General features: G+C 53.1%; 1 protein-coding gene across 3 annotated transcripts; it reads right to left on the bottom strand.

The window, feature by feature from the left end:
• Positions 1-6,871: 6,871 nt before the first annotated feature.
• Positions 6,872-21,394, bottom strand: AGTRAP (angiotensin II receptor associated protein). 3 transcript variants are annotated; one of them, XM_055262687.2, is made up of 6 exons: positions 21,279-21,383; positions 11,800-11,834; positions 11,416-11,512; positions 10,094-10,199; positions 9,053-9,227; positions 6,872-7,567 (listed from the first exon to the last, which is right to left on the bottom strand). In XM_055262687.2, exons 1-6 carry the CDS (start codon positions 21,303-21,305, stop codon positions 7,540-7,542), a joined length of 468 nt encoding a protein of 155 aa, XP_055118662.1. In that variant the 5' UTR covers positions 21,306-21,383; the 3' UTR covers positions 6,872-7,539. The 3 variants fall into 3 exon arrangements, with proteins under 3 accessions (XP_055118662.1, XP_055118660.1, XP_055118663.1); XM_055262685.2 differs by lacking the exon at positions 11,416-11,512 and having other exon boundaries at positions 9,032-9,227; positions 21,279-21,394; XM_055262688.2 differs by lacking the exon at positions 11,416-11,512.

A 21,394-nucleotide genomic window follows, 5' to 3' on the forward strand; every position in this document is an offset into this window, starting at 1 on the left:
ATGTGCCATCAAAAGATTCTTCAGATGTTTCTGTATCAAAGATCTATGGGTGATAAACTCAACTGTATTTTTCTCAGTATCTTTATTTTACCCTCATCCCTGAAAGATAACTCACAGGTGCATAATTTTAGGTTGACAGTTATTTTTCTCACCACTTTGAAGATATCATTTCACTGTCTTCTGACTTCTATTGTTGCTGTTGAGACATCAGCTGCCAGTAATTGTCAATATTTTTGAGACAGTATCTTTTCTATCTGGCTGCTTTTGGGAGCTTAATTTTTGTCTTTGGTGTTCTGCAGTTTTCATTCATTCATTCATTCTACAACTTTTATAAAGCATTAACTGGATGCCATGGGTACCAGCACTGTTCTAGGTGTTGAAGGTATAGAAGTGAATTAACCATGTTCTGTTAGAATGACTGTCATCCAGGCTGGCTGGGGTGCAGTGGCACCATCACGGCTCACTGCAGTCTCGAACTCCCTGGGCTCAGGTGATCCTCCCACCTCAGTCTCCTGAGTAGCTGAGGTGGGCCTACAGGCACTACTCTTGGCTAATTTTTGTGTCTTTTGTAGAGATAGGGTTTCAGCATGTTGCCCAGGCTGGTCTCCAACTCCTGGGCTCAAGTGATCCACCTACCTTGGCCTCCCAAAGTGCTGGGATTACAGGTGTGAGCAACTGTGCCCGGCCTCTTTTTATTTATCCTGTTGGGGAATTGTTTAGCTTCTTGAACCTGAGCTTTGCTGTCTTTCCATTTTGGAAAATATGCTGACATTATTTCTTTGAATGTTGCTTCTGTCTCATCATCTCCTTCAGGAACTCTGGCTATATTTATATTGTTCCTTCTCACTCTATCCTTTGCGTCTTTTTTTTTTTTTTTTCCCGAGACGGAATCTTGCTCTATCACCCAGGCTGGAGTGCAGTGGTGTGATCTGGGCTCACTGCAACCTCCACCTCCCGGGTTCAAGCAATTCTCCTGCCTCAGCCTCCCGAGTAGCTGGGATTACAGGCATCTGCCACCACGCCCAGCTAATTCCTGTATTTTTAGTAGAGACGGGGTTTCACCATTTTGGCCAGGCTGGTCTCGAACTTCTGACCTCGTGATCTGCTCAGCTCGGCCTCCCAAAGTGCTGGGATTACAGGCATGAGCCACCATGCCCGGCCTGCGTCTTAACTTCTTTTTTGTATTTTCTGTCTCTTTCTACTGCATTCTGGGCGATTTCTTCAAATTTATCTTCCAGGCTACAATTTCTCTCTTCAGATGAATCTATTCTATGAATTAACCTAGGCATTGAGTTTCTGATTTCAATCACATATTTTTCATTTATACTTCTGTTTCATTCTTTTAAAACTCCACTGGCAATCCTGATCTCTGCATTGCCACATTCCAGCTCTGAAATCAAGTCTCCGTGTGCCCTTGTCCAAGGCTGTCCCTTCTGGGCCTGTGTGTAGGAGATTTAGGATCTAGGAGATCAGCTTTCACATTGTGCTCTGGGCATCCCTGGGTTCCCTGGTATTGATGAGAGGGTACTTGATCAGACCTGCTGCCTCTTATATATTGAATATTTCTTTTAAACAAAGGATTTGAAATATTTTTTTTTGAGACAATCTTACTCTGTCACCCAGGCTGGAGTGCAGTGACGCAATCTCAGCTCACTGCAACCTCTGCCTCTCGTTTTCAAATGATTCTCCCACCTCAGCCTCCCAAGTAGCTAGGACCACAGGCACGAGCCACCACGCCCGGCTAGTCTTTGTATTTTTAGTAAAGACGTGGTTTCGCCATGTTGACCAGGCTGGTCTTGAACTCCAGGTGATCCTCCCACCGTGGCCTCCCAAAGTGCTGGGATTACAGGCGTGAGCCACTGCGCCTGGCCTTGAAATAAAAGTATTTTTAAAACCACCTGGCTAGGGGAGGTCTAAGTTTCCTTCAAGTTCAAATTTGTGATACTGAATTTTCATCTCAGATATGACAGTGTTTTATGACAACCTGTTGACTCTATAGGTAGTTTCTGACTTAGAGGTGTGCACAAAAGCACCTGACCACCTGGGGAACTGGGTCCTGAGTTCTGTTGCTAGTGGGGAAAATCTGTTTTACTTCCTGAAAAATTTTCCAATCTTTTGAAAACTTGTAGAAAGCACTCAAGAAATGTTCATAGAATTGGGTCAGAGATGAATTGACTTGCCCGAGATCGCACAGCTTAAAGCTGATGATGCTGGGATCCACACCTAGGCGGCCGAGCCCAAAGCCAGGCTCCAGGCCACTGTGCCATGGCCTTCCCCATAGAAGCTGAGCAGAGGGACACCAGCCCCAGGCCCACACACTCCTCTCCATCTCCCCTCCCAGGCACAAGGACACCACATTACTGTATCCAGACAGCCTCGGAGGCTGGGGCTGGGTCCAAGGCAGGGCTGTAGGGCCCCAAGTACCCCACACTCCTCACGCCTATCCCCTCCTCTGTACATTCATCCTGGGACCCTGAAAAAGTCCCAAGGGCTGCAGGCCTCAGCTTTCTTGTCTGTCCAAAGGGAGAAACGTTCTGGTGCCACTCACCTGGGGGCAGGTCTGGCAGCGATGAGGTCAGCCAGGGTGGGAGGCCCCCGGTCACTCCTGCCCTCGACTGGTTGGTACCAGTCACAGGCCACTTGGACTCCTTCCCTCTCTAAATGATTACACAGTCGTACAGATAATGAGATCTAACATTTATTAAACACTGATGTTTCACCATTTTCAGTCCTCGCTAATACCCGAGTCAGGCACAATTATTGTTCCCATTTTCAGATGAGGAAGCTGAGGCACAGTGAGGTTAAGAGACAGTGTCTCTTACACAGCCAGTTACAGAGTGCATAGGGGATTTAAACCAAGGCTCACTGACTCCAGAGTCCGTTTAGAGACACAGTGTGAGAGTTGGCATTTCCAGGCCATTCTGGAGACTCTGAGAACCGGCCTGAGGTGGGGCCCTGTAGGTACTGCAGCTCTGGTCCAGTTCTGGCCAACAGGAGAAGGCAGTGACCTCCCGTGGGGCAATTTCTCTGGCTTCCTCACATGGAAGGCTCAGCTTTGTGAAAACAAGAAATAGATTTGCAAACTGGACAAGTGTGACTTCAGTCCTGATATGGTTTTTGCTGTGTCCCCACCCAAATCTCACCTTGAATTGTAACAATCCCCATGTGTCAAGACCGGGGCCAGGTAGAGATACTAGAATCATGGGGGTGGTTCCCCATACTGTTCTGGTGATGGTGAATAAGTCTCATGAGATCTGATGGCTTGATAAATGGGAGTTCCTCTGCAAGGGCTCTATCTCTTGCCTGCCTCCATGTAAGATGTGACTTTGCTCTTCATTCGCCTCCCACCTTAGTAATGGTGAGGCGTTCCCAGCCATATAGAACTTTGAGTCCATTAAACCTCTTTCCTTTATAAATTACCCAGTCTCAGATATGTCTTTATTAGCAGTATGAGAATAGACTAATACAAGCCCTCCCCAGCCGGAGACCAGAGGCAAGAGGAATTTGCTTCCTGTGGTTGACAGCCTCTAGAATGTCAGACACTATATAAACCTGCAGGGTGCCCTACTTCCAAGTCCCTACAGACACGGGCCTTTTAAAAGTTGCACGGTGGTGAGAATGTCTAGTTGGAAAGCCTCATTAGCACAGTGCAGCCTGTCCATGGCTGAAGCCCTGGCCTTATCCTGGACCTGCCCTCCCATGTCCTCCCTCCTGGCTAGTGGCAGCTCCAGCCTTCCAGTGAGGCCCACACCTCACAGTTCCGGGCTCGTCTCTGCATCCTCATTCCAGCCCATCACAGGTCCTACTGTTCTGCCTTCAGAGAGTGTCCAAGAGTTGACCACTTGTCACCACCCCCACCTCTACCCCTATCCAAGCCACCAACATGGTCGTTTTAGAATGCAAGCCAGATGCAGTGGCTCATGCCTGTAATCCCAGCACTTTGGGAGGCTAAGGCGGGCGGATCACCTGAGGCCAGGAGTCCAAGAGCAGCCTGGCCAACATGGTGAACCCCATCTCTACTAAAAATACAAAAGTTAGCCGGGCATGGTGGCAGGCACCTGTTATCCCAGCTATTTGGAAGGTTGAGGCGGGAGAATTGCTTGAAACTGGCTGCAGTGAGCCAAGATTGCACCACTGCACTCCAGCCTGGGCAACAAGAGCAAAACTGTGTCTCAAAACAAAACAAAAAAAAAGCCGGGCGCAGTGGCTCACACCTGTAATCCCAGCACTTTGGGAGGCCGAGGCAGGCGGATCACGAGGTCAGGAGATCGAGACCCTCCTGGCTAACATGGTGAAACCCCATCTCTACTAAATATGCAAAAAATTAGCCGGGCATGGTGGCGGGTGCCTGTAGTCCCAGCTACTCAGGAGGCTGAGGGAGAATGGCGTCAACCCGGGAGGCGGACCTTGCAGTGAGCTGAGATTGTGCCACTGCACTCCAGCCTGGGCGACAGCGCGAGACTCCATCTCAAAAAAAAAAAAAAAAAAAAAAAAAAAAAAAAAAAAAAAAGAATGTAAGGCAGACCTTGCCCGGCTCTGCCCAACACCCTCCAGGGGCTCCCATCTCATTCAGCCAGAGCTAGAGTCCTCAGAATGACTTGCTAAGCCTGTACATCTGACCCCAGCCACCTTCTGACTTCATTGTCTTCTTCTCTCCCCCTCCCACCCTCTGCTCAGCCACTCTCTGCCTCGCCTTGTTAGCTGTCACCCTGCCTAGAACCTCTCATGCTAAATGGAATGCCCCTGGGTGACTTTTCCCGCACCCGGGCATCCCCTGCCTCTGGAACATGGCCTCACTCACAGTGGGCTCTGGGGCGCTTGTTGTATGTTAGAAGCTTTCCCTGTTGAGCCCGCTGTGTGGAAGGGGCAGCCACACGGGTGCCTCCTCCACCGTTTCTGTCTGCCTCTGATGGCCCTCCGGCTCCCAACTGCCTGCACGGTCAGGGGGGCACAGTGCCTGCAAATCTAAGCCACCCTCTCCCACTCCCTGAGCAGCTCCTGGCCAATGACCGGAAAGCCCAGTGCCCTTGTTTTCATCGCAGGCTCTGCTTCTGGGGCACACTCCCAGACAGGGGCTTTCCTCTGTCCTCTCCAGCAAGGAGCCGGTTCGACCTGGGGGTCTGGGACGATGAGGAACCGAGGTCTCTGGATACACTCCCCTGTGCGTGGCCCAGGCTGCATCACCTGCCCCCATTGCCTGGGCCAAGCCCGTGCCCTGGCTTTTCATTCCCTTTGGGAATCTGACACATTCATGACGCAGGCACACAAGCCTTCCTGGGGCCAGGATGCCGTATACACAAGATAAATGGACTTGGGTCTTAGTCCCATTCCCCTTGGGTCACGCCCCTCCTCCACCTAGGGCGGCTACAGTCATGAACCTGACAGGTGTCCTTTTAGTCCATGCTTTTCTATTTTACCACACATACACCCAGGAACAACATATGGCATTGCTGTGAGGTCTGAAAATTCATCCCAATGCCATTCTGCAGTCTGCTTTGTTCACATTTGCGGGGGGCCAACGTTGGTGGAAATAGGTCTGGTTTAACAGCTGTAACTGCTGCACTGTGCTCCATAACGATGAACGGACCGTGGCTTACTGGTCCATACTCCCTATAATGAATGGACCGTGGCTTACTATACCGTAATCTCTATAATGAATGGATGGTGGCTCACTGCATCATACTCCATACGATGAATGGACCATGGCTTACTGGTCCGTACTCCCTATAATGAATGGACCGTGGCTTACTGGTCCGTACTCCCTATAATGAATGGACCGTGGCTTACTGGCCCATACTCCCTATAATGAATGGACTGTGGCTTACTGCACCGTAATCTCTATAATGAATGGATGGTGGCTCACTGCATCGTACTCCATACGATGAATGGACCGTGGCTTACTGGTCTGTACTCCCTATAATGAATGGACCATGGCTTACTGGTCCGTCTCCTGACAGCAAGGCTGTTTCCAGTTTCTCACAACTGCAGCTGCTCAGCAGCCCTCTGCCCGGAGCACAGCCCCTTCCCCAAAGCAGCCTTCCTCCCTGACCCAGAGGCCCATGTCTCCTTCTTTCAGGGCTCTTGCCTCTGTCCGTAATCCTCCAGGTGGGAAGACTCCTAGGTTGAGAGAGCAGGCTCCCAAAGTCACCACTGCAGCCCCAAGCCCGCTCAGCACCAGGCAGGTACTGAGCCTCTTTTGATTGACAGATGGACGCAAGAGAATGATGGGGGTTGTGCACTAGACCTTGACCCTGTGCCAGGGACAAGCCAGGATGGCCTGGGAAAGCCCTGGCACTTGGTGCCCAGGGGGCAGAAGAGCAAGCTGTGAACAGCTAGACCTGTCCGTGGGGTGGGCCCGGGCCCTGGGGAACTTCTGGACGTATAAGCCCAAGTTGGCTGTGACCAGACACAGGGGCCGCCATGAAGAGGTCGCCCCTGCCTCCTAACCTAGCATTGTCACTGGCCCGAGGAGCAAGTCCACTGCTAACAAGTTCGCCATCACTTAGGGAGCCCTCCTCACACCAGGCGCTTTACACCTGGAGCAGGCACCAACCCTTTCTAGAAGACACTGAAGGCATGCAGCTAGTAAGTGGCAGAGCAGGATTCAAAACAGTGCCTGGGTCATCTGGTTCAGAGAAACGGATGCCCACGCACCACACCCACCAGTGTCTCTCTCTGCTGTGGCCTCTGCTAGGCCAGAGCCAGGCACAAGCCCAGCTCAGCCAACGCACATGCCCGTTTCCTCCTGCCATGACAGAATGGGGCAGCACAGCGCAGGCTCCACCTGGGAATTGGCAGGAGAAATCTTCCCAGGAACAAGGCCAGGCCCCAGCCCAGCCAGGAGATTGAAAGTGGCTCAAAACACAGCCCATCTACAGAATTCCCCAAACTTTAATGCTGTGGGTCTGAAAAGGGAGGCTGGAGGTTGTGGTGGGTCACAATGTTGCTGACACCTCTGGCCTCCAGCCCTGCATCCCTAGGCACCATGTGACCAGGCAGTGAGAAGGATGGGGCCTCGCTCCCATGCCAGACTGCTCCTCGGGCTGAGCAGGACCTGAAGCTCTCAGGGCTTCCACCGAAGCCCAACAAACTTGGGGGAGGCCTGAGGGGGCATCAGCGGTCCTTAAAGGCCTGAGCTTGCAACACTCAGGCAGGACTCGGCTGAGGGCCTCTGTGGTGCCACGATGGGGTAGGAGGTAAAGAGAGACCATGGTTCCAGCCTGGGAACCAGCGGGTGCCCTGAAGGGAAGGGAGGCCTCAGGGGGTTCGGGACAGGAGTGTGCATGGCACTGGGCGGCCCATGGGGGCTCCTGGCCTCTTGGTTCAGGCAATCCCTGAGCTGGGGACACATTCCATCTTAGGTCCAAGAGACGGAGGTCAGGAGCATCCCTAGAATGACCTCCCAGGCACGAGGAAGGCCCGGGGCAGGGCCGGGCGCAGCGTGGCTGGCTTCAGTACCCTCGGGCATCTTGACCCCTGCCCTCTGGGACTGCAAAGGGATCTGCGGGCGCCTCTGCTGAGTCAATCGTCTGGTAGGCACTATGGTCCTGAGAAGACCCAAGGAAACCTGGGTGACAGGGGACATGGTGGAAAAGAAAAATGAAGGGTGAGAACTCCGGACATTCAGCTGAGTCCAACCCAAGATCCACCCCTGCCACCCTCGGGCTGGGTATCCTGACACCATGCACAGAGACAGAGGCAGCAGCCCCAGGCCCTAAACCTTTAGCATGTATTATTCAATCAATCCTGCCGTATCCCTGTGCAGCAGGTATTTTTACTGTCCCCACTTTACAGATGAGGAAACTGTGGGTCAAAGGGATGAAGTGACTTGCCCGAGATCACACAGCTCAAAGCTGATGATGCTGGGACCCACGCCTAGGCAGCCGAGTCCAAAGCCAGGCTCCTGGCCCCTGTGCCGTGGGCTTCCCCAGGCAGCACGTGCTTAGGAACCTGGGCAGAGGGACACCAGCCCAGGGCCCACACACTCCTCTCCAGCTCCCCTCCCAGGTACAAGGACACCACATTACCATATCCAGATGGCCTTGGAGGCCGGGGCTGGGTCCAAGGCAGGGCTGTAGGGCTCCGAGTACCCCACATGCCTCACTCCCATCCCCTACTCTGTACATTCATCCTGGGACCCTGAATAAGTCCCAAAGGATGTGGGCCTCAGTTTCCTTATCTGTCCAATGGGAGAAACATTCTGGCACCCATCACCTGGGGGCAGGCCCAGGCAGTGCTGAGGTCAGCCACTGTGGGCAGCCCCAGGCCATTCCCACCCTCAACCAGCTGGTGGCAGTCACAGGCCACCTGGGGCATCTCATCTCAGGAGTGAAAGGCAGAAGGCCACACCCCACCACCTCCCTCCACTCCTCTCAAAGAGAGAGAGAAAGGAAGAGAGAGAGGTGTCAGAGAGCAGGCAAATGGCTCGGCCACCAGGAGAAGGGGTACAGGAGTTCACAGAGGGTGTGGGAGAGGGCAGGTGTAAGGCCGGGTGAGTGGGGAGGGGCCGGTGGGCAGGGAAAGTGCCCCCTGTTCAGGGCTGTCTTCACTGAGGCTCCCACAGCCTACACTGGCGCGGGCTCTGCCCTGGCCACCTAGCAGTCTCTGCAGCAGGAGAAGGAAGACCCCATGTGGCAGGAAATGTGGTTCTAGTGATGAGCCCCAGTGAGAACAGAGAGGAGACCTGTAGGTGCCCGTGGCCCTCAGGATGGAGACAGCCCAGGGCTGCCCCTGGGAACTAAATGGTACCCCCAGCTGTTCCTGTGCTCTGGGCTGAGAGAAGGGCCCAGCCTCAGCTTCACAGCAGAAGAAGGTCATGGCAGACCAGGACAACCAGGGGGCCCCTGGGCTCCTGCAGCAGAGACTAGGAGCTTGGACCTGTCCACCTTGGTACAGAGCACCCATGCCACACTCTCCCTGCACCTTGAGCACTGGCCCCATGGGGCAAGGCTGGCTCACTGAGGGAGAGGCTGGAGGCCAGGCAAGGGACAGACGGGAGCGGTGGGGAGCTGGCTGGAGGTGGTGGCCTCACCAGTGTGGACCAGGAGCTCACCCCCGCGCTCCCGGTACATGTGGTAGACGAAGCAGCAGGAGAGCGGCTTGAGCAGCAGGCTGAGGATGGCCATACCCGCACCAAAGCGGCCCGTGTCCGTGAGGCTGACCCGCGGGTAGAAGATGCTGATGTGCACGATGTCCAAGAAGATGGTGGCCAGCAAGCCACCAAGAAACTGCAAGACACACCACACTGATGAGCACAACACCCCCACCACGCTCCGTGGCTGCCCCACCATATACCGGATGGGAAGCTGTTTCATGCCCCGCTGCGTCCTTGGGGCTTGCTGGAAAACAGATCAAGCAAGCAGGCAGGCCTGTTGGGGAGCCGCTGGCTGAGACTGCAGTCTGGGGGCAGGGATGCCGGGGGCCCAGGTTTCGGTTCCACCAGAGCCTCCCTCCCCACCCATTTCCCGTCGCCTCTAAGGCCATGATGGGCACAAGACTTGGCTCTAGAACCTCCATAGAGGAAGGTTCCTTGGAGTTCACCCAGTCCTTCTCCAACACAAAGAAAATCTCTTCTCAGTCATCCTGAGGCCCTGGCCTCGGCTTGAAGAGCCCGTGTGGGAGCACTCACTGCCCCACGGGGCTCGGTGGGTGCTGAGAAGCTCCCCCTGTGGGAGGTTTCGGTGGGGCAGGGTCACCTCTACTTCCTAAAGTAGTGGAATGCCCTCTTGGCTGGGTCTCCCAGCAATATCCCCTCCCCTAAAAGAGAGCCACAGAGGGAGGTTACAGGGCATGTTCCACTGCTCTTGAGAAGTGGCTAATCTGAGGCACTGGTGGGACCCACCCCATGGCTTTCCTCAGGGAGATAATGGCAGACTTGGGGTTCTCTAAGCCAGATAAGAGCAGCAGCAGGCTGGGCTCCTGAAGACAGGCATGGGCCGGAGCCCAGGAGGCTGATGAACAGGCTTTAGACAATGGGAAGTGGCAGCCAAGGAAGAGGGGGAAGATTGGGATGGGACGGGGTAGCAGAGCCAGGCTATGTCTTGCCCTGTGCTGCGGCCCCTCACCCTGCCGCCTCTCCCCCACCCTGGCTCACCATGCTTATGGCGTCGATGGAGTCCCGCTGAGCCACAGCCCACACGCCCAAGGCCAGGATGGTGAAGTTGGCCCAGGCATAGGAGCCTGAGAATACAATGCAGCCCCTGTAGGAAGAGGTAGCTCAGTCCCGTCAGGCGGACACCACCCCGCAGGTCACCTCCCTCCTGCTCCGGGGTCTCAGGGCCTCCTCCCAGAACACACCATAGTCTTCGAGGCCACCCAGCTGTGTGCCAGCAAATCCCGCGGGCTCTGCCTCCCACCCAGACCCTGGATCTGGCTGTGTCCCTGTAGATCCAAAGCACCTCCCTCTCCTGCCAGATGACAGCCGCAGCCACCCTGTGCCAGCGTCCTGACTGCCACTCTGTTCTCTAAACAGCAACCGGTAATGTAGTCAGATGCTGTCACTTCTCTGCTAAAAATCCTCCAACAGTTTTCTGTCCCATTTGGAATAAAATGCAGACTCTTCACCAGGGCCTAAGGGGCCTGTGGGATCCCGGACACCGCCCCGCCCTACTGACCTCCCAGCCACTGCCCTGTGAGGCGGGCACCCTCTACTCTGACACCTGGACCCCCTTTTGTCATTCACCCTGAGACTCGAATGTTCACCCTGAGACTCCTTCCCTCGCCCACCGGTGCTAAGTACAACTCTGTCACTTTCCTAACACAAGGCCCACCCTATCCTATTTTTAGGGTATTGCTACTGACATTGTTGACTTACTTGTCAATCCAATCAAAATCATAGTGAACACAGATCACTTGCTAGTACCTAGCATGGTTCTGTTTTAAATTAACTCATTTATGTACGTTTACGTTAATAACCATAGGAAGGAAGTATTATTGTTATCCTCACATTAGAGATGAGGAAACTGAGACATAAAGAGGTTAAGTAACTTGCCCAAGGTCACACAGTTGCGGAGCAGTGGGGCTGGGATTTGGAGTCTGGCTGGAGAGGCCATGCTCTTGCTCACCCTGCTGTGCTGCAAGGAAGACTCAGGAGGACAGGGACTGAGTCTACCTCGTTTATTACCAAACCCACTGGGCCTTGCCTTCCCCTGCATGCAGTGGGCGCTTCCTAGATTTATAGGACATTCACTGAAGTGTAGCGTGCAGAAGACATGTGCAAGGCAGGTGTGGAGTGCCATTCGGTTCAATAGGTCTTTGAATAAACCATCTTATCTTTTGCTTTTAAGAAAGCAGGTGCCTGGGTCCCAGCCCAGAATCACCAACTCAGAATCTTGGGGAAGCGTGACTAAGAAATCTGTATTTTGGCCCTGCTTCTCAAGGTCGTGAACCATGATGGTTACGGTTCACATTACTCACAGCTGTTGCCCTGTGCGCTGCACTTCGAAGTTTGCAAAATGCACAGGTGAGCTCAATGGTTTCCAATCTTGGTTTAGCAGAGAAATGTCTCCAGAAGCTCAACAGATTAAAAGAGATGGTAAAGGTGAAAATCAAGCTGCAGTGCTGAGGCCTCACTGTGGGCAGGCCCTGGGGAGCTCTGATGAGCACTTCCACGTCTCCCTCCCAGCTCCTGCAGGGTGTGCAATCCTTATGCCTATTGTACAGATGGAAATCAAGACCCGGAGAGGCAGAGCTGTTTGGCCCAAAGTAACCTGGCTAAAACATGGCAGAACCAGGACCTGACCCGGCTGACACAGACCCTGAGACCGCAGGAGACACACAGATACCCACAGAGTCACTTACCAGGTTGTCAGCAGCCAGTGACCTAGGAGAATCACCTGTGGCACAACAAGGGCGGGAGAAGAGGTCTGTGAACATGACCACCACAGGGGCAGGAAAGCGTCGGGTGCAGAAAACACAGGAGGCCCCCATGCCCAGCACCTCTGAGGGCCTCAGTAATGTCTGCTGAAAAGGCACACCAGCAACTGCAGGTGGCCCAGGAGTGAAGGAGGAGGAAGAAAGCAGGCCAGGCCAGGGAGGGGCTGCTTCATGCCTTCACCCCACCCATGGGGCAGCTGACACCCACACCCCTTCCAAGCATCAGAGGCGTACGAACCAGAGCAATTCCATCTTGAATAGGAGCTGGGTGAAATAAGGCTGAAACCTAGTGGGCTGCATTCCCAGATGGTTAAGGCATTACAGGATGATAGGAGGTCAGCACAAGGTACAGGTCATAAAGACCTTGCTGACAAAACGGGTTACAGTAAAGAAGCCAGCTAAAACCCACCCAAATCAAGACGGCCACGAGAGTAACCTCCGGTCATCCTCACTGCTACACTCCCACCAGCACCGTGACAGTTTACAAATGCCATGGCAATGTCAGAAACTTACCCTATATGGTCTAAAAAGGGGAGGCATGAATAATCCATCCCTTGGTTAGCATATTATCAAGAAATAACTATAAAAATGGGCAAGCAGGCTGGGCGTGGTGGCTCACACCTGTAATCCCAGCATTTTGGGAGGCTGAGACGGGTGGATCACCCGAGGTCAGGAGTGCAGAACCAGCCTGGCTAATATGGTGAAGCCCCATCTCTACTAAAAAATACAAAAATTAGCCAGGCATGGTGGTGCATGCCCGTAATCCCAGCTACTCAGGAGGCTGAGACAGGAGAATTGCTTGAACCTGGGAGGTGGAGGTTGCAGTGAGCCGATCCAGCCTGGGCGACAAGAGTGAAACTCTGTCTCAAAAACAAATACATAAATTAATTAATTAACTAAAAAAAAAAAAAAAAGGGCAACCAGCAGCCCTCAGGGATGCTCTGCCTATGGAGTAGCCATTCTTTTATTCCTTTACTTTCTTAATACACTTGCTTTCACTTTATGGACTCGCCCTGAATTCTTTCTTGTGTGAGATGCGAGAACCCTCTCTTGGGGTCTGGATCGGGACCCCTTTCCTGTAACACAAGGGCGGGAGGCTCTTTGTGGAATGCAGGGAATCTGCTCTGAAATCAGAAGAGGCCTCGATGGGAAGCGGATCGGTGGAGGCTCACGTGAGGGTGATTTCTTGGGACACTGGAGCTGGGGCACTGTGGGGGGCAGAGGGGAAAGCAGCTGTTGTGGCTGGAGAGAGCGGGCAAAGGGAGGGCTAGGGACAGGTAGGGGGGCCTGAGGGCCTCGGAAGGGAGTGTGGGCTTCACGCCAAGTACAGTGAGAGACACCACTGAGACTTTTCTACAGGGAGATAGCTTGGTATGCCTTATAGTAAGGAAAAACAACAACAACAAAATCCCCCTGGCTATTTTTCTGGATTTCTGCAATATTCTACATTTTCTTTTTAAATTTTGAGACAGGGTCTTGCTCTGTGGGTCAGGCTGGAGTTCAGTGGCACCATCACAGCTCACTGCAGCCTCGAACTCCTGGGCTTAAGTGATCCTCCTGCTTCAGCCTCCCCAGTAGCTGGGACTACAGGTGTGTACCACCACGCCCAGCTAATTTTTATTTTTTTGTAGAGACAAGGTCTTCCTATGTTAACCAGGCTAGTCTCAAATTCCTGGGCTCAAGCAATCTACTCACCTTGGTCTTCCAAAGTGCTGGGATTACAGGCAGGAGCCACTGCACCCGGCTACAATATTTTATCCTTTTTAATGTCCTCTGTGTCCTTAAAATAACAGCCTCCTCCCCTGGAACTGGTCTGTACTCCGGGACATCAACAAGGCCCTGACTGGAAAGCACATAGAAAAAGGGCAGATGGAGGCGGGGCGCGGTGGCTCACGCCTGTAATCCCAGCACTTTGGGAGGCTGAGGTGGGCAGATCACCTGAGGTCGGGAGTTCAAGATCAGCCTGACCAACATGGAGAAAACCCGTTTCTACTAAAAATACAAAATTAGCCGGGCATGGTGGCACATGCCTGTAATCCCAGCTACTCAGGAGGCTGAGGCAGGAGAATCGCTTGAACCCAGGAGGCAGAGGTTGCAGTGAGCCGAGGTCGTGCCATTGTACTCTAGCCTGGGTGACAAGAACAAAACTCCGTCTCAAAAAAAAAAAAAAGAAAAAAGAAAAAGGGCAGATGGGCTGGGCGCGGTGGCTCACGCCTGTAATCCCAGCACTTTGGGAGGCCAAGGCAGGTGGATCAATTGAGGTCAGGAGTTCGAGACCAGCCTAGCTAACATGGTGAAACCCTGTCTCTACTAAAAAGACAAAAATTAGCTGGGCATGGTGGTGGGCACCTGTAATCCCAGCTACTCTGGAAGTTGAGGCATGAAAATTGCTTGAACCTGGGAGGCAGAGGTTGCAGTGAGCCCAGATTGGGCCACAGCACTCCAGTTTGGGTGACAGAGTGAGACTCCATCTCAAAAAAAAAAAAAAAAGATGCCTCGGGAGGGCAGGCAGCTGCAGCAAGAGCTTCCAAAGGGAAACGACCCAGGCTGAGCACAATGTATGAGCGGGACTCGGCCAAGCAAAGGTGGGGCCAAGCCCCAGGCCCTGCATGGGTGGCGGTGGGCATGGAGATAACTTGAGGTTGGGGCGGGGTAGAACAGAGACTTTGGGAGACCAGGAGCCCCAAATTGGGAGCTTCAACGGGCCTGGTGGTCAATGAGGGCCCTAGAAGAAGTTTACTCAAGGGATTGAGGGGTCAGGCTGGAAGGGAGAGATGCCACATGCCTGGGGCAGAGGCAGCGTCCTGGCGCAGACACGGGCAAGGTTTGCGAAGAAGGCCAGGGTTTCTGGCCTGGGTGGAAGGGCAGAAGGAGCCCTCACCACCTGCAAAAAAGAACTCTGGGCCAGGTCTGGTGGCTCACGCCTGTAATCCCAACACTTTAGGAGGTGGAGGGAGAAGACTGCTTGAGCCCAGGAGTTCGAGAACAACCTGGCCAACAAAGTAAGACCCTATCTCTACAAAAAATCAAAAAATTAGCCAGGCATGGTGGAGTACACCTATAGCCCCAGCTACTTGGGGGGCTGAGGTGGGAGAATCACTTGAGCCAGTGAGGTCCAGTATGCAGTGAGCCAAGATTGCGCCACTGCACTACGGCCTGGGGGACAGAGCAAGATCTTGCCAGAAAGAGAAAGGAAGGAAAGAAAGAAAAGAAAGAAAGAGAAAGAGAAGGAAGAGAGAAAGAAGAAAGAAAAGGAAGGAAAGAAGGAAGGAAGGAAGGGAAAGAAAGGAAAGAAAGGAAAAGAAAGAAAAGACAGACAAACTCACTCTGGCAGAGGAGGAAAAAGCATTTCTAGAAGAGTTACTCTTGACCACTCACCAACTATGTGCCAGGCCCTATGCCAACCGTCTCACATGACCTTATCTGGACCTCACAGCAGCGTCTGGAACAGATACTATTATTCCCATTTCACAGATGAGAAAACAAGACTCAGAGATAAATTATGTTGATTAAGACTCCACAGGTAGCAAGTGGCAAAACTGGAATTAAATTTCAAACTCGCCTCCAAAACCAGTGCACCCAACCTCCCCGCTGGGGGCGCAGGCCTTCAGCTGGGAACTGTTTGGGCTTGTGAGAAAGGTCCATACATGGGGGCAGATCGAATCCAGAGCTGGCGGCTGAGATACTTCACCTTCACCTCCAGGGCCCAGGGCCAGAGTGAACCACAAGGGGCCTGGCTCTGTGGCCCAAAAGAAATTCCTCTCCCAGCTCCAAGAGACTAGGAAAATAATTCTGTAAGGACTGATGCACCCAACTTTAAGAAGACCTCGAGACTCTGACCAGGCTGAGTAGTGTGTTACAGAAGGCTAGCTCTAGAAGGAATCTTCCCCATCACCTCACCTACCTTCATCTACTATTGAGCGCTTCCTATGTGCTAGGTGCCATTCTAAGTGCTTTCTGTATATAAATGCACTAAATCCTTACAATCCTCTGAGGTCTTATTATCCCCATTTTACAGCTGAGAAAACTGAGGCTCAGAAGGAAGTAACTTGCCCAAGGTCACAGAGCAGGCCAGTGGCAGAGCCAGGACTCAGACCCAGGCTGTGCTGTCCAGCCATTAGGCCTCTCCCCATTACAAAGATGGGGAAACTGAGGCAAGAGAGGTGTAGTCGTCCATGGATTTAAATCCCCAGGGGCTTGAAGTGATAAATGGTGTTAAGTTTCTTAAACATTTAGTGTCACCCAGCATCACTGGCACCTGCTTTTCATCCACCCTGGGGAGTCAGAGGTGTGCACAGCAGATTCGGAGCTGTGCTCTCAGTACTGACATCGCTAACCAGGTACTCTGCCCCAGGAATGGAGGTGCAGTGAACCCTCATTCTGAAGGAAAGCTATAGCAAGGGAAAGGGCACCTGATTGAACAGCAGGGAGGCTGGGGTGGTCAGGGGCTTCTCTGAGGAAGGGATGGGGGAAGCAGAGGGGGAAGAAGAGCATTTTGAGCAGGAGAGGCGGCACTCACAAAGGCTCTGTGGCAGAAGAGGGGCATGGAACTTTCTGGAAACTGAACAGAAGCCAGTGTGGCTGGAGTGGAAGGTGAGGGGAGGGGAGTGGAGGAGGGAGGGACAGGAAGTTGGGGGCAGGCAGGGTTGGGCATGAGGACGATTCTGATCTTTATCTTCAGAGCTAACCACTGTCCCCTCCAACTGATAGTAAACCCTGGACCACAGACAGGAACTTGCTCAGGGCCACACCACACAGTCAGCCACAGTGGTCCCAACATCTAGCTTTTAAAGAAGACACCGAGGAAAGAGACAGAGGGGAGGTAGCTCCCATCACTCCTTTCCTCCCCAAAATTGACACCCAGCTCTTCCCACTCTGGGCTTGTTTTGGAAATGATCTTCATTTTCAATGCTCTGGCTCCTATGCCTAGACTGTACACATAGTAGGTCTTTAATAAATGGGCCCTGCAGAGCCCTGGATTATTCCGGAGAGAATGGCAGCATGAAAGGCTGAGTCCCAGGGGGGCCTCTGATCCTAAGGGTCATGCTTACAACCTGTGAGATAAAGACCTTTCCTAGCGCCGGAAGGGCCTGTAACAGAGTGAACACGCAGCTGGGTCCACACCTCTGCCATCTCTGTTAGAGAAGAAAACAACGTAACCTGGAAATACTGCAGATCCTTAGAACACACACAGTCTCCTCTGCGTGACATCACTTTGGTTTGATAAATATGGAGAAAGCACCATTTGCTCCTTTAAACCCCTGGGAAAAGAAACATCCGGAAGCCTAAGCCTCCCCTGCCTCAGTTTCTTCATCTGTGTAACAGGAGGACACCCAGAGAGGCCTTAATGTGCAGGAAGGCTCCAGGGAGAAACTGAGCCAAACGGGCCCTGCACTTCCTGGCAGCCCAGGGAAAGAGGGGCCAGTAACTGTCGGGACAAAATTACTGTCTGCTGGCCCTGGGGGAGCTTCCTGGTAGCCAAAGAGACACAGGATTCTCAGGTAGTGCCTGAAAGAGAAGCTGGAAGCAGGGGAGGAACCTGAGCTAAATGGGTGGCAGGGCCAGGACAGGACCTTTCCCAGCTGGGCAGGAAGGACGGACCTGAGCCCCTGGACTCTCACTACAGTGCTCAGCCCAGGGGAGGCCGCCCAGCTCTTTCCTAGACAGGGGTCAATGGGCGAAGGCAGCAGAGGGCCCCAGGATGCTATGTTGGAACAGGAGACCAGGGTGCTGGTCCAGGCACCAAGGCCTCAGGCTCCTTTCTGCAAAACGGAGGCAGTACCCATTTGTCCCACGGGGTGCCTCAACTGCCAGAGACAAGCATCTATCTGGACGGTCACTGTAAGTATCCGTTTACTAGCTGTTAAATACCTATGTGGGGCAGGGATCCTGTGTCATCAACGACAGCAGCAACTCCTGCTACTGACAAGCACCTGCCTGCCATGCATCTACACTGCACTGCACCTAACTCTTGTCATCCGTGTAACTGTATGGGGTAGAACTGAGGCTCTGAGAGATTAAGTAAATTGGCCCAATTCATAAAGCTTATAAACAACAGAGCCCAGACACAAATGTCAGAATCGATCTATTCAGCCGGAGTTTTTGTTTTTTGAGACAGAGTCTTGCTCTGTCGCCCAGGCTGGAGTGCAGTGGATCTCGGCTCACTGCAACCTCTGCCTCCCGTGTTCAAGTGATCCTCGGTGCCTCCACCTCCTGAGTAGCTGGGACTACAAGCGAGCACCACCACACCCGGCTAATTTTTGTATTTTTAGTAGAGGTGGGGTTACATCATGTTGGCCAGGCTGGTCTCGAACTCCTGACCTCAAATGATCCACATGCCTGGTCTCCAAAAGTGCTAGGATTACAGTTGTGAGCCACCACGCCTGGCCCAGCCTGAATTTGTAACCCTAATTCTAGACTATGTCCTGGACCATGGATCCATCTTCCTAGGAGGTAGGGACTGTATTTATCTTCTTTTTACAATGAAGAAATAGATACTGAGAGAGTTCAGAAACCTACTCAAGGTCACACAGAAACCTACTCAAGACCTTGAATGCAGACCTGCCTGCCCCCAAAGCCTGTGCTCTGTCCACTGTGCTACACCGTTAGGATCTCGAAGAGCCGTAGAGGGTGGATGGAAATGAGGAAGTCTAACTTGGAGAAGGAAAGGCTGAAGAGAAACCAACGGGGCATGCAGACCAAGACTTAAACCCTTTGTTTGCCACTAGAGGACCCATGGCGGGGTAGGACTTCCCAGAAATGGAATATACTTCTACCAGTCCTGTGCAAACACTTGGTGGCCCGTTATATGTGCTAGTGAGATCCCCCAGGGTGGCCGGGGCCCAGGGACACCAGTCAGGGCTGCCACGGATAGGAGGCAGAGTCATGCAGCGGTTAACTTCGTGGGTACTGGAAGCGAACAGGTGGATCTGATCCTGGCTCCATGACTTTAGAACCTAGTGACCTTAGGCAAGTCACCTGACCTCTCAGAACAGCTGTTTGCTCTTCTGCAAAGCAGGGCAGTAATGCCTGATTCAGTGTTGTTGCGTGGATCCAGTGGTACAGGGAGGTGGGGAGGTGTGGGAAGCGCTCCACACAGTGCCGGTCAGGAAGTCGGCCCTCCATCCCAGCAGTCCTCATTACAGAGTTCTTAACCCTAATGCTACACGACTACCTCCTAGACCACCAGATCCTCCTCCCAAGGTCTTCTTCCCACAAGACCTCTGTACCCAAGTCCAGTCCTTTCTAAGCTCATCACAATGTCATTCTTGCAGCTCAGGACCTGGCTTCAAGAGACATGGACAGGGCTTGGTCAGGAGCTGCCCTTTGTGCAAAGGGCCTGGGGCAGCTGTTTCTTCTCACCTGGCACCACTGCCCACTCTGGCTGAGCTGGGCAGAAGCAGGCACTCAGCCTTTGCCCAAGGAATATACAAATGAGGGAGTGGGGAGGGAGTGCAGGCCACACCTCCTGAAGGGCTCTGAACTCAGAACATCCCCTAAGTGCCTGCAAGCAAGGAGTCAACAGCTGCCCTCCACAGGGTGGCCAGATTCAGCAAACAAAAATACAGAACACCCAGTTAATTTCCAGTATCAGATCATGAATAATTTGTTAATATATCCCACCTATTGCCTGAGACATACTAAAAAACTGTTCGTTGTTGATCTGAAATTGAAATTCACCTGGATCTCCTATACATGACCTGGCAACCCTGACCCCTCAGGGCCTCCCGGCACTTTGTTGTCTCTGACTGGTAGCGGCTAACACCCTTGGAGACTGGGGTCTTGTTTGCCAAGTCAAGGGGAGGACCAGCCTTTTCATCCTGGGTACCGAAAGCCAGCATAGCTCATACCTGTGGATGCTCTTAGCCTGTCAGGCCCAAAAAGTTGCTCAGAAAAAGCCCCAAAGAGACTAAGCCCTCCCAAAGGACAGAAAAAGCCAACGTTAAAGTCAGCCCTAACTAAGCTGGTACCCCAGAAAGGACCTGGCCCTGGAGTCTGATCCCTATGGGTTCAAATCCTGATACTGCCACTTATCCCCTGTGGGACCTTGGCAATTTACCCAGTCCAAGCTGAAGTTTGCTCATCTGTAAAAAGATGACCATATCAGCTTTCTCATAAGGCTGCCGTGATTAAATAACCTGGCACACCACAGAAGCCAATAAATTAGAGCTCTGTCCCTCCCACTGCCCTCACCTGATCCTCTGTCAGCAATTATTTTAAGCAAATCCCTCATCAGAGAAAAGGCAGTTGGTGTTAACCCCACATTGCCTGGAATAGACTGCATATTGATACCAACAAACCTCGGTTGCTGTCACGTAAATTTCTTCCCAGCTGAACGTTCCATCCAAGCCCATTCCCTTGCTCCAGCCATGTCTCCCCACCACCGTTGACTGGAAGCTTCAGGAAGGTTTGCTGAAGCAAGTATGATTAAGAAGGGAAACGTGCCCATGGCAAGTCATAGCACAGATGTTGTGTAATAATAAAGTGTATTAAGCCATTGTTTTGTAACCATCTATTTCTCAGGTTCCATTTAGTCCCAGACACCAACAGGGAGCTAAATGCGTTGTCATTCATGAGTAAGAGGACATTCCTGGATATTGCCTCAAAGGAGGCTGCACTAAGACCCAAAATGGCCGGTTTGGTCCAAGGTCCACACCTGCCTGACCAGCTAAAGCCCCTAGCCCCTCTAATGCAAATGGAGCCCAGACACGTGGGCGGCGGGGCTGGGCGGGGAGAAAAAGAACAGCCGCTGGCACCCAGACCCGGACTGAGCTCACGGCTCAGGAAATGAAGACACCACAGGAAGCCCTGCAGCGTTTTTCCCAGTGCACAAAGTTGGGGTTTTCTGCTTTTAAGTAATTTCTGTTGGAGTTCGTGCTTCTTGATTATGAAATAAGGGCGCTGGATGTGTAAACTTTATAAAACCAACTGCTTGGGAACATCTGATTTCCTTAACCCGACTTAGCAAACAAGGAGGCTCCTAGAACGGTGCTGGGACCCAGGGGGCAAGCCCAGTCCCTGACCCCCGCGCGGGGGAGGTGAGCCGCCTACAAGCCCCTCCCGCGCACCTTCCTCCTCCTCCAGGGGAATTCTGGGCGTGCAGGCAACAGCAATGCTGGGACCAGCGCTAACCGCTGGAGGGTCTGAGTCCGGGAGGGGGCGGCCCTTGCCCTCCGCTGCCACCTCCAACGGCCCCTCTGCGTCGCCCTGCTGGCCTGTGCCTGGATCACTCTCCCTGCTGTGGCCTGCCTGCCCACCTCCTTCTCGCGTGGGGTCTGTACCTTCCCTTCCTCCCTACCATCCCTCTTTCCCCAAAACTCCCGGTCCTTCCTCCCACCTTCCTGGAAAATGCAAACGTCCCACCTCCCCCCGCAAAGGGGACCCTCCCCCCAGCCCGTCGCCACCTTCAGGTTCACAGCAGGCAGCTCCATCCCGACCCAGGCCGAGGGCACCTGCGCGGCAGCCGCGGGGGCTCCTGGGCTCCGAAGTCCGGGAACAAACTTGCCCAGCCCCGCCCCGC

This window comes from Symphalangus syndactylus, chromosome 22, assembly GCF_028878055.3.
Source record: "Symphalangus syndactylus isolate Jambi chromosome 22, NHGRI_mSymSyn1-v2.1_pri, whole genome shotgun sequence".
Taxonomy (NCBI): Eukaryota; Metazoa; Chordata; class Mammalia; order Primates; family Hylobatidae; genus Symphalangus; species Symphalangus syndactylus.

Excerpts from the sequence above, each read along its gene's own strand:
- AGTRAP (XM_055262685.2), bottom strand. The coding sequence starts at position 21,305 with ATGGAGCTGCCTGCTGTGAACCTGAAG. Across the intron at positions 9,228-10,093 it reads CCATCGACGCCATAAGCATG|TTTCTTGGTGGCTTGCTGGC; the intron begins GTGAGCCAGGGT and ends TGTGTCTTGCAG. Across the intron at positions 7,568-9,031 it reads TGAGCTCCTGGTCCACACTG|GTTTCCTTGGGTCTTCTCAG; the intron begins GTGAGGCCACCA and ends CCTGTCACCCAG.